The sequence below is a fragment of the Pteropus vampyrus genome, unplaced genomic scaffold, assembly GCF_000151845.1.
Source record: "Pteropus vampyrus isolate Shadow unplaced genomic scaffold, Pvam_2.0 Scaffold19, whole genome shotgun sequence".
In the NCBI taxonomy this organism is placed as follows: domain Eukaryota; kingdom Metazoa; phylum Chordata; class Mammalia; order Chiroptera; family Pteropodidae; genus Pteropus; species Pteropus vampyrus.
Window position 1 is genome coordinate 1,573,264 of NW_011888800.1, and position 17,870 is coordinate 1,591,133.

The 17,870-nt window shown below is 39.6% G+C and overlaps 1 protein-coding gene across 2 annotated transcripts in view; it reads right to left on the reverse strand.

Moving 5' to 3' along the window:
- SCG5 (secretogranin V) overlaps nt 1–17,870 on the reverse strand; it is a 52,094-nt gene that overhangs the window by 14,034 nt on the left and 20,190 nt on the right. For both annotated transcript variants that reach the window (XM_011354865.2, XM_011354864.2), the window contains exon 2: nt 2,998–3,147. In XM_011354865.2, the coding sequence (XP_011353167.1) occupies nt 2,998–3,147 (150 nt within the window). The remainder of the gene's footprint in view (nt 1–2,997; nt 3,148–17,870) is intronic.

The following is a 17,870-nucleotide window of genomic DNA, read 5'->3' on the forward strand; positions in this document are numbered from 1 at the left end:
TGGCGCATAATAGGTTTCTTATTGGTTTTAGTTCTCTTCCCACTATCTGTCTTTAAATGACAGGGGTGTTTGTTTATTTGTTTGTTTGTTTTTCACTGTGACTACTCTTTGAAATAAAGCATGTCTTCCATTCAAACCCAAGAAAGGTTGTTCCTCTTGGCTGCGGCTGTTACCTATGCCTTATCATTACTAGACACAATGCTCTGAAAATGAGTCATTTTTTTCCTGCCTCTAATGTGCTTTAGGTAACAGCTTAAAAGAGGGGGGCAAGGAGGGATTGTGAATTTTGTGCAGGGCTAGGGAGACGAAAGAGTCCCTTTTCAAAGGGATAATGAAGCTCCAAAGTCAATGCTAAAAGGGATCTAAGGCAGTCAGCCAGGTGGTCTAGTCTCTTGAGACTGCTCTAAGACCTTCCAGCGGCAACATTCAGTCTCTCAGCTCTTAGCAGCATGAAGCTGTTGTGGAAGTCATTAGCATTTTGAAAAAAATCCTTAATGTATCTCTATTGTGGCTCCCCACTTTTCACTGAACTTTATCTAATTTCTTCATCTACAGCAATTAACATATAGGAAAAGGAGAGCAAAAGTTCTGGCAGTCTGCACATGGCAACTTTACAACCTTTTCATAATTGTTTCCCAAGTACCTCTGAGTGGACCCAGACTGAGAGGTAGAGATAAAGCCCGGCTCTGGGAATCTAAGGTGTCTTGGCTTGAAAATGTGCCCTGGAATTCACAGCCTATCTCTGAGAATGGACAATATGGACTCTCTGAGTTCTGCTGCTCTGTCCAGGGTTAGTGAGTCATAATTCAAAGGAAAACATAGCATGGCAGGGAGAAGTCAATGTTTTATTCTTGGATTGTTCGACTGTGTGGTGTCATGATTCTCAGTCAGTGAAGTATATCTCAAGCAATTTCTTACATATTTCTTGCAAATGATCACATCTAGTAAAGATTTCCTTTTTAGAATGCAAATTATGGTAGAACAAAGAATGAGCAATATGTTAACTTAATGGAAAGATAGCAAGGAAATGGCAGATAATCTGTGACAAGAAAGGGTCTGGGAGTTGGGTTTATATCCAACTCTATCAACCCACCTCAATTACTCTGTCTCATAGCTCTGAAGTATTTCATTACATAGATCTAAATTTTTCTTTTTTCAGGATAACCTAGAACTACATGGTATTTTTTTTTTTAAAAGGCACTGACAATGTCTTCATTTTACAGATGAAGAAGACACTTAGGTCCAGGGAAGTAAAGTGGCTACTGTAGTGAAAACTGGAACACAGATCTCTTGGCTCAAACTGGTTCTCTCTCCATTCTCCTATAGCAGTGGTTCTCAGCCTTTACACAGGAATCATGTGGAAGGGAGATTAAAATACAGATTGCTGGGTCCTACCCCCAGAGTTCCTGATTTAATAGGTCTGGGGGCAGGCCCAAAAGTTTGCATTTCCAACAAGTTTCCAGGCAATGCTGATGCTGCTGGTCTTGGAACCACACTTTGAGAACCACTGCATTATATTATATCTAATCCATTTAACCAAATCCCCATGAAGATAATTGGTCTTCCAACTCTGAACTGGTCTTTCTTCCTACCCATCCAAAGCCCTAGGAGCAAGTAAAATGTGGCTAAAGTGATTGGATCTGTGCAGTGATTCAGGTTTTCCTGCACTCCTGGGGCAGCATCCCCACACTGGCTTGGCCACATCCAACTACTTTGTTTATTCCGTCCCAGGAGGGAGGCTCTGTGCCCTCACCCTAAATGAAAAGAAGAGACCTCACCCTAAATGAAAAGAAGAATATTTTTCAGAGAGACTGTCTTCCAGAGAGAGCCTGCATTATGTTTAAGAAAAGCTGAAGGGCCAATGCTGTCACAATTTTCAGAGCAAGGCAATTTGTCATGGTGATTGAGTGTACTGTCCTGAATCAAGCAGGCCTGGGTTTGAGTCTTGGCTCTGCTACTTGCTACATAGATAACCTTGGGCATGTTACTCTCTAAGCTTCAGTTTTCACATATGTGAAGTAAGGATAATAAGTACCAACTGTTATTTTTATTAGGCTTGGGGAAAAAGACTACTCTCATACTAAAAGTTAACACAAGCCTAAGGAGAGAGATTCATTACTTACTAGTGGCAAAGCTAATTATAATCAGGATGCCATTTAATGAGTCCTTACTCTGTGCTACGTACTGTGCCAAGTGCTTAACATGGATAATATCATTTATTTCCCATGACTCTCATTTTATAAATGTAGAAACTGAGATGCAAAGTGGTTAATTAACTCGTTCAAGGTCACATATCTTGACCTTGGTTTGAATTCAGGTAGTTTGAGTCTAGAGTCACTATTCATAACCACCAAGGCAAGCAGCTCAAAGTCCAGCATACGTGTAGCCCACTCACCATTCATGGCTTTTGGCATTACAGAGCAGGAAAGCGGGAAGGATACACTAGCAGCAAGAAAAGTTTCAACCTTCTTCCTTAGCCAATTTCTTACCCTATTTCTCATGCTACCTCCTGGCTCCCAAAGAAATATTTCAGGATAGACACTAACTAGTTAAGATAGGTGGAATGTCGATTGTCAAGAGAAGCAAGGAAAACAAATGGACGTGGGTAATCCACAAACTAAACAACCAGTTCCAAAGACACTAAAAACAGACAGCAGTTGTATCAAATAAGAGGGAAAAAAAAAACCCAAAAAACAAAAACCAAACCAATCCTTTTTTATTAAAAGAATAGCATGTGCTAAAAAGAGCATCAGCTCCCAAAGAGGAAGAGAGACAGAAGATAAAGGACATGGCAACAGAATGTTTTACGGGTGTATCTGAACACCAGAACTCACTGAGGATTCTAGAATCAATCTCTCTTTCCAATCTACTTACATATACAGGGGGGCTCATCAGACCATAAATACTATTTCTTGGACTATTTATAGCCAATGTTAGAATTTTAATGTCCTTCTAAAGCCACTACCATCCACAGAGACCTATGGGCACGTCCGTTACCTGTTTTTCCAACAGGACAGGGATTTGGAGGGTCTGGGTAGCCCTGATCTTCACTGAAGTCCTTGGGAATGTTGTCACCAGTCAACTCTGCCACGATGTTTGGGATGTTGCCAAAAGGACCCAAGTGTTGCAGGCCTTCATGAGCTCCCCCTGCCACAGAATCAGAAGTAGGTCATTTCAGTGCAATTGAATTCCTTTCGGCTAATATTTATTCAGGCACACCATACAAGCAAAGCACTGTACTCTATGTTGTGCAAGAGAAAAAGAATCAAACAATTCCTGCCTCCAAGGGTTTAAAAATTTAGTTGTGGAAACAAACACATACTGCATGTATATCATTTCCACGTGAGGCACATAATATACATGCTGTAACAGAAATGTCAATACAGCATTATGAGAGCATAGGAAAGGAAGAGTTTCATTTGACTGATAGTATGGGGAGGGCTTCTTGGACAAGATGAAACTTGAGTGGCACTGACACAAACGGGTAGGGCTTTGGAAGCTGGGCATGGGGCTTGGGAGGTGGGGGAAAAGAAAGGGAGGTGATTGGCATCCAGGCATGAGAACGGACTGAATGACAACACACAACCAAAAAAAAGTAGGTAAAAGTCACTATCCTCCTACCATTCTTGATCAATCACTTAAAATGTGTTATATTTACTTCAATCTTTTCTCCTCTGCATATCATTTTATGTATAAATGTTTATTCATATTTCACTTAATATTAAAACACAAGCATCTTCCCATATGGCTGCGTGGTCTCAATTCTCATAACTACAAAGGGCTATGCCAGTATCTCTATCATGGCATATCAATCATTCCCCTGGTGAGTCATTTAGTGTTTCCCAATTTAGTCTTAGGTATTTAATTTTTTCCATATTTTGGCTTAATTTTCCTCAGGATAGATTCCCACAAGTCAAATTACTGGGTCAAAGGCTAAAAATATTTTTATGGTTCTGTATATTATATTGCTAAACTGTTCTCCAAAAAGGAGGTACCAATTTATAAAGTATCATCAACAAAATATGAGAATACCACTTTTACAACATCCTTACCAGCACTGAGTTTTATAAAAATAATTTTTATGCTTTCCTTGCTAATCGAAAAGGCTTTTAGAGAAATAACTGTTTTATTTTTAATATCCTATTACCAAGCCAGTCAAATATTTTTCCATGTGTTTATTTATTAGTTTTAATTTCTTTTTTGTGAGTTGTGTTTATGCTCTTGGAACTTTAGTGTTTTTATTATAAATTTGTATGAACGTTCTACATAAAAAAGATATCGGGCCTTTGGACGTCACATTTCCTGCAAATATTTTCCCATGTTGTCTGACTTCAAATTCTGGATATTGTTACAATATTTTGTTAACATAAGTTTTTAATTTTTATGTAGTCAGATTTATTGCTGTTATTCTCCTTTGTGATTTCTTCTCATCTTTTTAAATTTACAAAATTTTTGTCCCTTCAAAGTACTACCAACATATCAATATTCCTTTTAGTTTTTCTATTTTTAAAATTAAATCTTCAATCCATATGTTCTGAGTTTTAGTGCATGTAAAAGGTAACCAATTCTCTCACCAGAATTTGTTAGGTAATTCTGTCCTTCTCCACTTATTACATTTCTTCAACAAATAATTAAGTGCCCCGTACATACCCAAACCAGCTCGGAGCACCAAGGCACAGCAGTGCATAAGAACAACTAATACTGTATAACTGGCTTTACTTATATATACAAATGCACATCAATTTCTGGACTCTTCTTTTCTTGTAGACTTAATATTCTATAAGGTACAGGAGCTTTACTTTTCCAGCACTAGAGCAGACCATTTCTGAGAACAAATTCCTATTTATTAACTTTATTGAGACACAGAGGTCCCATTCTCTCAGCTCCCTTAACACACAATCACTCTATACATAGACCTATACACAAAGGGCCAAATCAAAATCAAAAGGTGTGCATGAAATTAGAGTGAAAATCAGGCTAAAACAACTCCACACTTCCATCTCCAGGGGAAGAATGATCTTGCCAGTTGGTCATAGGTCCAGCAGCTGGATAAGGCTCCCTTCCCCCCTGAATGAGCACGAGGGCTGCCAAAGTGTGTCTTCTGACACTTGCTTTTTTTTTTTTCTTGGCTGAACCAGCTCTACTTTGGATTGATACATATTTTTATTTGGAAATGTTAATGTATTCAGTAAAATCATGGCTAGATCTTAGTGTCCTGGAAATCCTATTGTCTCTCTGAAGTGACTTTTTGTCACTCTGTCTTAATTTATTATGTACGATTAAAATTTATCTTTAAAAGGATAATTTTACCGCCTTTAATTCTAACCCCTCTAGCCCCCAAATAGAGACAGCACCAAGTATCTGGGTTGTTTTGTTTACATTTACATTATATTTCACTGCTTTGTGATGAGAGTGAGTGGCCTGTAAAAGTTCTGCATTTAAACAAAAGGTATTATTTTTGTAAATTTTCCATGAGAATATTTAAAATAAGATGTATTTTTATATAGTCCATAAATATCTAAATGAACTAATTATTAAACATTAATTATAATTTTATGCTCTTATTCATATTTTATTTGTTTAAACTATCATAATTTGGTGATAATATGTTAAAATCTACCAATATCTACCAATAAGTATCTACCAATCTACACTTATCTACTTATCTACCAATAAGTGTCTGTCAATCTCCCTTATTTCTTGCTGTTTTTACTTTAGCATTTTGATGCTATGCTGGCTGGCATGTCCCAGAGTATAAATTCTTCATTTTAATTGTGTTATTAATTGGTTGTTAAGTAAAAATTAAAAAATCACATTTTGTTTCATATTTCTTCGATTAGCATTGCTCTCTCATTCTATTTTATGTTCGGTAAATCTTTGATTATCTTTTTATGTTTAACCTTTCTGTATCTTTCTGATGGTTTGCCTGACTCATACTGTGGTGGCTGGCTTCAGAGACATTCTGGTGATTCATATTTATTACCCAATATTAATCCGAGACATGCAAAAGGTTAAACAGACAGATCAATACACCTGGTATTGGTATCTTTGAAGCTTTGTACAATCTTGGCAATATAGCCACCACTGTACTTGCTATAGGGCATGCTCTCTGGTGTGTCAATACATGTCTTAACTTTTGAAAGCACCCCAGTCTTAAGTGCCAGGAATTATCCAACTTGGCTCAAAGACGAATGCGTGTCTTAATGCTCCATTAGTAATTAATGAAGGAAGCAAACACAGCTTCCTTTATGGAAGGCCTGCCAACGCTCTGTTTACCTCTGTGCACCAGTGCCATTAAAATGAATGCAGCACTTGTTAGGAAGCAACAGATGTTTAGCACTCGGCAGATACATTATAACACAGGCTCTTTAAAAACATTTTATGACATCAAATCAAGAAACACTCACTGAGGCAGGAACTGTGGGAGACATGTAGAAGTAACCAATGCCATCCTTTGCTCTCCGGGAGCTTGAATTTTATAGACAAGAAAAGTAACCACGTGTAGAAAATAATTTGGTAATTATAATAAATTGATAAGTTCATTATCAGTTATATATCAGAAAATGATATCGTTGAGTATACAACCAAATGCTAGTTATCCGATTCACTATAATGTTTAGATTATACTTATCTATTACACCTGAAGCCAAATCAACCAAAATATTATGATGCTATGGATGTTATTTGGTCTATTTGTCTCTGTCTCAACCAAACACGTATTTATTAATTGTTCTGTATGTTTAAAAATGTGTATTGAGCATATATCAAGACCTGGACTAAGGGCTAGGGGGTCAGTGATGCACCAGATAAATGTGAGCCCTGTTCTCACAGTATTTATAACCTATAGGGTGATACAAAAAGAAACAGATACATAAAGAAACAGATACATAAAGAAATACTTAAAATGAGAGTTGTGATGCACTTATAATGTAACTGGAATACAGCAAGATGGTACAAGTGTGTAGAGGAGAAATATCTAACCGAGATCTAAAACGTGGAGGACTTCCTGCAAGAAGTGACATATCGATGACTATGTTAGGTGCTATAGAAGATCTAAATGTGAAAGACATGGTTCCTGCTTTCTAGTTGATTCTTCATTCTCACTGGTTATTTAAGGCTAACACAATAAGACAGTGCTATGTGATAAGACATATTCCCCAATACGATTCATTATGGTATAGACTATAAATGATGTAGAAATTCAAGAAACTAGGAACTTGCCAGGGAAACTTCCTTGGAAGAGGTGACACTTGAGTTGAATCATGAAATACAGAATTTATCCTTACTGGTGGCAAAGGAAAAACCACAAGTGAGGTGACAGAGGTAGGTGTGAGCACGGAATGTTTGAGCATCGGTGATGAGCACTGTTGGGGAAGGGAGGAACTAGATGAGAGGGGAGAACAATGCCAAGCAGAAAAAGTATGAATTTATATAATGATAAGCAGCAACCAAACTTTCTGGGCAAGAGAGCAATGCAATCATTGGAGGTTGTGTAGGATATTACTTTAGCAACAGTTTAAAGCTCTGTTCCTACCTAGGGGTGCACATCAGAATCACTTGTGGAGTTTAAAAAAAAACTCCAATGCCCCCACTCCAAATCCAGTGTGTCCAAGTGTTCTTCTGAACACCACTATACAAAGGTAGATTGGAGAAAAGTTAAGAAGGCCTGCTACAGAGCTACTGTGGAAACTCGGGGGCAAAGATTGGGGTTAGCATGGCTGCAACAGGAGTAGCAAAAAGACAGATTTCAAACAGTGCACAAGGGAGAAATGAGTCAAGAGTTTATAAGCTTTCCAAAGTCTAGAGGCTCCCCGATTTGGGAAAATAATGCCATTGGTAAAGACAGGACCTTTCATTATGGCTTTGAAATTATTTCAGGCAATTAATTAATTCTAACCTGTAATGATGCTTTACTTATCTTTCCCCATCACAGCCATAGCACTCCACAAATGTCTCTAGAATAAACAGAAAATACTTAATTCTTGCCAAATAAAATTTAAGCCCAGTTTTGTTTATATAAAATTTGCTTTCAATAAGATTGGTACTGTGCAGCTGTTTATTTCCAGGCTCTAGATATTAAATTATTGGTAGGTTTTCTTTGCATCATTTTGGCAGTTAGTTGTCATGTTCAAGAGCAGTGGAGGGCAAGGAATAAGGAAGAAAGGGAAGGAGACATGGGTTGGTCTGATCTGGGTCAGAGGCCCCAAATCTCCTTCTTGATCTATACTGGAACCCTCCCTAAAAATCTGCTGAGGCTCTATTCCACATCTTGGGGGATTTCTTCAACAACTTTCAGCTCTTTTCTATGTTCCCATCCCAGGCTATGTGCCTGAATTCTCCTTCCTCTGCATGGTGATTCAGCTGGGTGGTTGAGCTGTTTCAGTTGGCTATCTAGTCAACCTCCGGTCCATGCTTTCCCACTATGGACTTGTCTGGTCCCATCATGGCAGCTCCCAGCAAGACTCATGTCGATTAACAGCTGGGATCCAGTACTTCCAATACACCCTTATCCAGAAAAGTGTACTAACTTTTCTGGTTAATTAAAAACTCCATTCGGTTTCAAATCCATTTTCCTGACTTAGCGACTTTGAAGGTCAGTTGCCAGTGTCTAATGAATGAAAATATGAAATTGATCCCCCAAATTTTACCTGGCTCTGAACAGTCATGGATTATTTGTTGTAGTGGTGATCATACCTTATCTTGATGTCATTTGACTCTCCTAAATGTACTGTATAAAAACAAAATCTGAACGAATCAAGGTTTCCAATTATAGTAACATCTCATTTATTTTTTTACTGGAGAATATGGTTTTCCATATAGTACCCAGATCACTGATACATCCCCTTAAACATCAATATTTATTTAACCACATTAAAGGAAAATTTTCACTATGAATTTTAGGTAAATAAACAGTAGCTTTGAGATATGATTTTACCCCTTCTTGATAGTGTTGTAGCAGTGTGTTCTCACAGAGTATTAAAGTGTATACCATGACATAACTATATTAAATGGTCCCAGCTGCTATGGCTTTTGTCTCCTCCTCCCTTGTAAGCTATTAATCCTAGTCATCTCAAATCCTTTCCATAACGAAGTACAGTACTTAAATAAATAAACCAAGAGTGCTCCTAGGATTAAGTAAGTCCTGTCTTTTAATTTGCTTTACCACACACATGAATCATGTGGAGATCTCATCAAAATGCAGACTGAGTCAATAGGTGAGGGGTGGGGCCTGAGACTCTGCATTTCTAACGAGCTCCCAGGTGATGCCGATGCTGTTGGTTCACAAACTACACTTTCACTAGCAATGAGATGGAAATGAGCAAGCCAGACTTACTCGAATTATATGTAAAGTAAGATCAAATCAGCTCTGAGAAAGAATTGCAGTAACCATCTTGGTTCATGGGGTTTGTGACATCCAGTGTGACTGCCGAGAGGCCTTTTTAAAAGGCACTTGAGGTTTCAAACAAGGGAGTTGTAGCTACAGTTGAAATCCTTTTACTTAAGGTTTTAACTCTAATAAAAGAAGTCCTTTGACTTCAAGGTTTTACTCTAATAAAGAGGCACTCCTCACATTTCACAAGAAAAGGATTCTGCAGCACCCTTTCTCATTCAAGCTAATTCTGTGGGGACTGCAGGTAAATAACTCGCTCACGAAGGTAAGTTCTCACAGTATAAGTGATGTCTTTTATGATGATGCGAGAGCCCCTCCTGGCTGGGGCTGGTGGAGACAGTTTTGAACAGAAGTCAAGGTTGGTCGGAAATGAAGAAAATAAATGGGGACCTGCACCACTCCCCCGCCCCCGCCATTTTTGTAATATCATGGTTTCAATAGTTTCAAAGTACTTTTATATCCTTATTAAAAACATTTTAATGAGGTCAGTAGGACAAGCATTACTACTCACAATTTTAAGTGCGAAAGTGCGTCCTGGGAGTGTTACTTGCCTAAAGCCATTTAGCTAGTTGGTGCTATTTGGAGACTGAGGATCCCAGCACTGTTTCCACTCCACTGATGGCACTAGGAGACCCTCCACGGGGCCATATGAAGCCCACGCAAACCCTTTACAGTGGGTTTCCATCCTCCAAAGATTAGATTAGCTCTAGTTCCAGAGCAATAGTTGGTACAATGACCTGTCAGAATAGGGGCCTCTCATGTTTTCTAGCTCACTCTGAGGATCCAAAGTGTCAGTGACCAAGGGGGTCGGTCACCTTCTCACTCTAGCCAGGCACCAGCGGAATGGGAATGATGCTGAGATGGGGAGCCAGCCATTGTCCTCGCTACGGTGGTTCCTTCGAGTCTGAGTGCCAGCATCGTGCCAGAAGATAGATTTAGAGCATCCAGACACAGTCCCTGTCATGTAGTCTCTGCCTCACAGTTTGGTAACACCCTGACAAGCTTGCAGCCAGCAGTCTCATCCATACCCCCACCCCTGCCCACGGCCCCACGCTGGGGCTGCCTGAGGAACTATGCAACTGAGCACCAGTGCTGGGCAATAAAGGAGAATTGTGGCAGGGCAGCCGGGTGCCAAGGAGCCAGTCACTCACCTCATAAAAAGGGAGTTCCGTCAGGAGAATCTGGCAGGCAGTGGGCACACTCTCCTGAATACCAGCCATTCAGCTGAAGGGAATGGGTCCAGCAGTTTTCACTTATGTTACCACAAACAGCAGACGCTAAAAATACACTGTGGTCTCGGCCTTCATTCCTCCAGCACGTCGCGATACATCATTTATAAAGCAAGGACCAGTTTTTCTTTTGTTAACAGTCTGGGAGACTGAAGCAGTCAAATAGGTCATTCTAACTAATGCACCCTCCTTTTTTTTTTTTTTTCTTCCCCCTCAGACTCCTGACAGAAAGCTGAAGGGGCAAAGGAGAGAGCACCTGAGGAAACAAGGAAGAAAAGTGGGGAGATGGAAAAAGCCCCCAGATGAAGCCAAGAGGAGGGAAGATTAAAGTGGGCAGATGAGGTGCCCGACATCTCGTTTCAGAGGCCGCAGAGCAGGGATGGAAGGGGATGAAGCCGGACACAGTCAGCACCTGTGTGGACACGAGGGGACGAAGAGAAGCCCCGCGTCCCAGGAAATCCCGAGGACCTTACTGCAAAAGTTCTGGCGGGCCCCCAAAATTTGAGTTTTTTTCCACGACTTGATGTAAACACGTACGCTTTTACAACAAGTGCAATCACTTCCCAAAGATCAGTGGACTAATCTGTCACCTATACAAGCCATGCCTTGAGTTTCTCCTCCTCAGAACAACATTCAGGCAGTGTCACTATACGTATTATCTGCCCTGGAACAAAGAGGACAGAAGCAGGAGAAAAGGCTGTAGAAAGACAAACAAATTATCTCTTATTAATGGGGGGGGGTGGGAGGGGGGAAACCACCTGAAAGAAATGATCAACTTAAGGGTGGGACTTAAAAATTTAGATGTCAAATATCCATGTTTCATCCCAAATAATTTAAGTGAGCTAAAAGGAAGAAACAAAAAGTATTAAGCATAGTTTCTGTACATGTCCATCCTCAAAATCAACTCCGTGGCCTTGATTTCTGGTGAGAAATGAGAGCCCCCAAATTCATACTTAAGAAAAGCAACGAATTTTCATTAACTGAGGATCCACAGAAAAGAGAGAGCACCTTTTATACACAGACCCCTTTTACAGCCGCCTGTCGTTAGGGCGCTGGGTTCAGGTTCACATTCTGCCATGCACCTGATAACATCCCAATCTCTTTGGACTTCAGTCTTCTCCTTTTTTAACTTGTGAATGGTATGCTTGTGGGAGGATCAAATACAATATGTAAAATGCTCAGTTCAGTACCTGATGTACCTGTCGTAAGCACTCAATAAATGTTAGCTGCTTTTATTATCCAATCAACATTTCCTAACAGCACAACTAACAGAGCCCAAATTAATGATCCTATGTATTTTTCATTCTGGTGATCACAGTCCTGTGTTTGCAACAAGGACTCCAAACAGCTGAGCATTTTATGAACAGCAGTGCCTCCTTCTCAACTTAAAATGAAATAATTAAATTATTACTTGGACTCACCCTACTTATTGTTTTCAGGAGCAGGCATCCCCCAACCCCACCCAGGCGACATAATCTCTCAAGGATTTGTGTCCAGTTGCAGGGCACAAAACACATCCAACATCAACACATATCTGATGTATGTGTCAGTTCAGTGGGGGAAACCATGAGCCCTATGGAGACAGAGAAATATGTGTCCTAGAATGAGAAAATGAGCATATGGTCGCTTACAATTAGAGATGGATGTTATGGCCTCAACTCTCCTCCTCCCTAGTAACAGAATTTAGTTGAAGCTGTTTAGAATGGTGAGGACTTATGTTGCAATATCCACATTCTCTAAACCCATGACAAGTGACCCCAAAGCACACAGCATTTGGTAATTGAGAAAAACAAAGGAATGATTCTATCTATGCTGAATTGGCTTATTCATCGATTTGCCCCAGGACAAGGGGCTGGTCCAAGCCAGCCGTTTGCTAGAGCTATCCTAATGCTCTGAGTACAGCCCGGTCCCTCACAGGGACTTCCCCACAGGGCCCGCAACGTGGTCAAACACACCGCACTTTGCTGGCCCCATCCTATATGTGTAGGAGAGGTTTGAATTGAGTCTGCTGGCACAGAGGCAAAATAAAACTCATTGTTCAGATATTTTGTCTTGAAAGGCATTTGTTTTCATTCCTTTTCTTTCTTTCTTCGGCTTCCCCCCTCATACTAGGATCTGAAACACACAGGCTCCTTCGGGACCAGAGGCAGTATTATCATCATCTACTTGGAGGCACGCAAACAGCGAAGGCAGAGACTCAGAGTCTAATGTACTGCATTTGTAGCTTTCACATCTACATGTGGTCCCAATTTAGGATCACAAGCAGAGTTGTTTATTTTAGAAAAGCTTTTTAGTTCACTTTTAAGGTATTTTGCTTAGGCATTGCTTGCTTTTCAAAAAACGAAAATGTGTATTTTTTTTTTTCCAAAGCGGTGTTTGTTTTGGCTGTTTACTCATTTACAAAAGTTCAAATTTTATTCTGTGAATTTAACTAATTTTCCTGCAGCCACCAGGAGTCCCGCCCCTCCTCAACACACACATACAACAACCCCGAATTAACATAAAATACATTAATTTGGAAATGAGGCATTTTTAGGATAGCCGTGAATTTTGTAAGTTTTGAAAAAGTCACTTTAATAGGCAATTTGCAGGAGCACTTTCAGCGCCTTCCTGTAATTTCATTTGCTGCCTGAAATGAAGTCTCAGCAATTTGTATGGAGGCCAAGTCTGTTTTTGTGCTGAATTTTTATTGGCTCTTTTGGGGTCCTTTAAAATCTTTAGTCTATGATTCTTGCTGAAATTATATGACTTAGCTGGGAGTCAGTGGAGCTTAAGCTGAGGTATCGACTATTGTTGAAAAAATAATGGGACATAAAACAAAATTGTGGTGGGGGCTGGGATTAGGCGAGGACATGGACAAAACTGTGAAAAAGTCAACATTTGAACTCGGGCCCTCTAGGACCTATTTCCATTGAGAGTCCTGATGTCTTTGATTATTTAAAGCCCCCAACTGCATCTTTCTCTCTGAAACTTCGCTTAAGGATGGCATCCTTTGTCCAGAGCCTGTGCCACACATCTCTATTCTCAAAGATATGACAAGTCCAGGGTTTCATTCCTTTGGGTAAGGTCCTCTACTAACATGCTAATGAGTACTAACTAAATGCATTACTCTGCATTTAGAGAATTTCTGGGATAATCATTTTATCTTAAAGAAGTGACTTCACTAACAGGAATTCCAAGCCTCCTGGTGGACCAGCTAAAGAGATAAGCAGACACGTCAAGTTTTCAGTCAGGGCAAAGCGCAGGGATAGTGATGATCCCAGAAGCAGGAAGAAATCAATGTAGTAGGACATCGAAGCTATACCAAAGCCAAGTAATGGATAGAGGTCATAATTAATGATCAAGGGTACAAGGAGATAGCTTCCAACACAAAAGAAAAGAATAACAGAGACCTGCAGAAGCCTAGGAAACAAGGATACACTGAATGGGTAAGCAGACTGACGACAGCGACACCATAGACATCGTGATAATGGAGGTGGTCCTCCACTGCCCCAGACTCAAAGCTCTTTGATGGTGTTTGTTAAGGCTGAACTTTTCCAGCCAGCCTGATCTTTCCAGGGGAAGTAGATCACTGGAAAAACATGGCTGAGGCAGCAGAGGTCATAATGGGCAGCAGAGGTCATAATGGGCACATCCTGGAGAGTGGAGGAGGGTGGTGGCAGGGCTGTGCCAGCCCCGAGCCCCTTCTGTCGACTGGCTTGGTGTCAAAAGTCTCCTTTCTGAAGTTCTGCACTGACCACAGGAGCAGCACCCTAGCCCAGACTGGGGTACAAAGCTTGAGAATGAGATGATTTCAGATGGCAGTCCCTTCCACTCATTTATGGATTAAGACAAGGGGGCTCGATTTGAGTCAAGGAAAACCTTCTGGGTCACGACAATGAACATTCTCACTTGGCCATACGGATTCCTACCTGAATTAATTATTGATCTCTTGCTTCCCTTTCTCCATCCAAAGCTGCTGTAAATAAGTAAACGTCTTTTATAAATAGCTAGCATAAATATATGTTTTGGACAAACAGTGACCTCCTTGCAAGACATTCTTTTCTGGTTCTGAGTTTCGTCAGCTATTACTTTTTTCTATTTTTTTTTTTTTTTTTAAATTCTCAACTCAGGAGAAGAGGGCAGGTGGTGTGTGATTGTGGGGAAGGGGTTCACTCAGACTAAATCTTCTGCAAACTTTTGGTATAGTTTTTCTGGCCTGTAATTTTTCCATCTCACACAAATATTCCCAGTTTCTTCCTTTTGTATCCATGTGACCTCTGCCTGGGAATTTTTTTTTTTTTAATGGCTTCAACCTCCTCACCTAACCACAACCAAAATTTTAATTAGAACTACCGATGAAAAACAATGTTGGCCTGAGTAAATTTCGCAGTCTTTCTTTACTTGGAATAACATATAGCAGCATTACTCTATAGAAATATGTGACTACAGCATAGGAAATATAGTCAATAATACTGTAATAATTATAAATGATATCAAATGGGTACTAGACTATCGGGGGGATCACTTCGTAAGTTATATAAGTGTCTAACCGCTATGCTGCACACCTGAAACTAACATAACGTTGAATGTCAACTATAATCGAAAAATATTTTTTAAGTAAATAAAAAGAAGAACTAGCCAAACAAAAAAGAAAGATAATGTGAGACACACAGGTATTTTAAAATTGTCTAGTAACCTACTTTCAAAAAAGTTTAAAAAGCAGGTGAATTAAATGTAATTATTTTATTTATCCCATTATGTCCAAATTATTCTCATTTCAACATGTAATCAATATAAAAAATGACTGATGAGATGTTTTGCATTCTTTTTTTCATACTTCCTTCAAAACCTGGTGTGTAGTTTATAGTCAGAGTGCACCAGCCACATTTCAAGTGTTCAGGAGCCACGTGTGGCTGGTGTCCATACTGGACAGCTTAGTACATAAAGGAGGATTGACATGATGGGCAAGAGTACAGGGTCTACAGTCCAACTGCTTGAGTTTCAATGTCGGCCCATTGAACTAGCTGTATGACATTGTCTATAAAATGAGGATACAAGTAAATGCCAATCTTAAGGGGTTGGTATGAGGACAAAATAAAATGAAATAGTCCTTGGAAGGCTTTTTGCATGGATTCTGGCAAATATTAAGTGGTTGCCATTTTACAATGCACGAGCTCTATACTTATGTAATCCTGGACAAGTCGTCTTACCTCTTTGAATACAAATTTCCTTCTCTGTAAAACAGGGTGATAATAATACTTTGTTGAGAAGATTAACTGGCACAAACATAGCACTTAATAAATGTTCATTTCTGTCTCCTTGGATCGATTCAGGTGTCAATAAACAGAGAAATAGCCAAAGGGCCAGCAGAATGGGAACAGAGGTAAACGGGCCTGGATAGTTGGCAAACTGGATGGTCATGAGGTAGCAATGCCACAGGCAGACATCCAGATCGTTCCAACCTACCTCAGGCGGTTTTAGAGTGCCAAGTGGGTGTGCTTCTCTAGTAGAACCTTTACTAGAAGCTATGTAACAGCACGCAGGTTCACTGTTTCACAGGCTGATGGAGGATGTATCTGCATTTTCTATGATATATCCTTATGTATGCCTTATTCAAGTATTTTAAATAGCTACAACCATGACTCGACTCTCTTAGTGTAAATAAGAAAAACAAATAAACGATTTGTTTATTGTATAATTCAAAATCTCTCACGGTGATGGCTTTGATTGCTTTCCTACTCAGAGGCTTGTTTTTTCAAATTAATGGCTTATACAAGATTTTGAGAAAGGAAACATAAAAATTTTAATTAAAACCATATCCTAAATATCCTTTTGCTCCTTTTCATATTTGTTTATTTTTTTCTTAGGATTGATTTGTTAAGAGTTTTGGAATTACCATGGAAGAGCTTGTGAAGATGTTTGAAATTCATAATTCAAACAGGGAGGGACACATGACTGATGAGATTGGTTATGACATCAGGAGTAACTGGCCCCTCCTCAAACCACTAGCTCCGAACCCTTCATGGGGTTGCTGTAAACCCTCGGAAGGTTTTAATGCCTCTTCATGCTGTAACATTCCAGAAAGCTCGTTTCTGAATGACAGGAAATCGCCATGAAAAACAAAATGAGTTTTTGGATGACGCTGAGGGCTCAGCCATTTCTCCCACCAATGGAAAAGGAAATTTTGATAAGGCACAAACTGTCCTGGGCTTTACCTAAAGGGACTTACGACCTCACTTCTCTACAAGGATACAATAAAACAAAGTGTAACAATAAAAAGCGAAATAAAACAAACAAAACACCCTCCACTAAACTAGTTCCCCTCCTGACCCTAGATTTATCTCTATTTCCGTGTTATCTTTCAGAAAGTGGCAGAAACCTAGCTTTTTGTTGTTGTTAAACACAGGAGCTAATGCTAATGTGATTGTTTAAATAGAGTTGGGTAAAGACACCATCTTACCGAAATGGAAATAGAATAATTTTTTTGAGAATATGCAGAAAGACTATTCAGGACATGCATGTTATTTGAATTATTTCAGTGGTATTAGGCACATTTTAGGAAAAAGTTGCCCCATTGAATAAATGTACTTTTAATTCATTTCAAGGCAGTGATTTGAGACTTAAAGGACTTGGGGGAGGTGGGGATGGAGGGGTATAACTACAAAAAGAATAATTAAACCTAATTAAACCTTGAAAAGTTTTCAGCAGAAACCCCAAGGGGTTTTACTCACATTGACATCCATTCCCTGTTCGATAGAAGAAGAAGAAGAACTGTGAGAGAAAGATTCTCGGAGAATTGGAGACACAAATAGTGGATGCGGCTCCTTTAGTCATCACTGGCTCAGACCAGCTGGGAGGCAAGACTGGCATCAGTGTTCGTTATTATTCCTTTGAGCCTCATCTCCTAAGAGAATATAGCTTCCTTACCTCCCTCTGTCCTTTCCAGTGTTCTTTACATGGAGCAGATACTTAATACGCATTTGTTGACAGAATGGCCTCCATTCTGTGCAGCAGGAGATGACTAAATGGTTCTCAGCACGACACGTGTTATTTATTTATACAAATAAAAGAATCTAGCAGAATACACAGGATTAGGGTTCTTGCTATTACTATTCTTAGAAGTGGGTTTACAGTAAAGTGAACAAAGTTTAAGATTCAGGGCCCTTCATTTGCAAAGACTGATTCTAAGGCCCTGGAGCTAGTTTTGTATTCGCAATTTTGTATTTTTCTTCTTAAAGAGGATTTCCAAATTGCATAAGCTTCGGGCT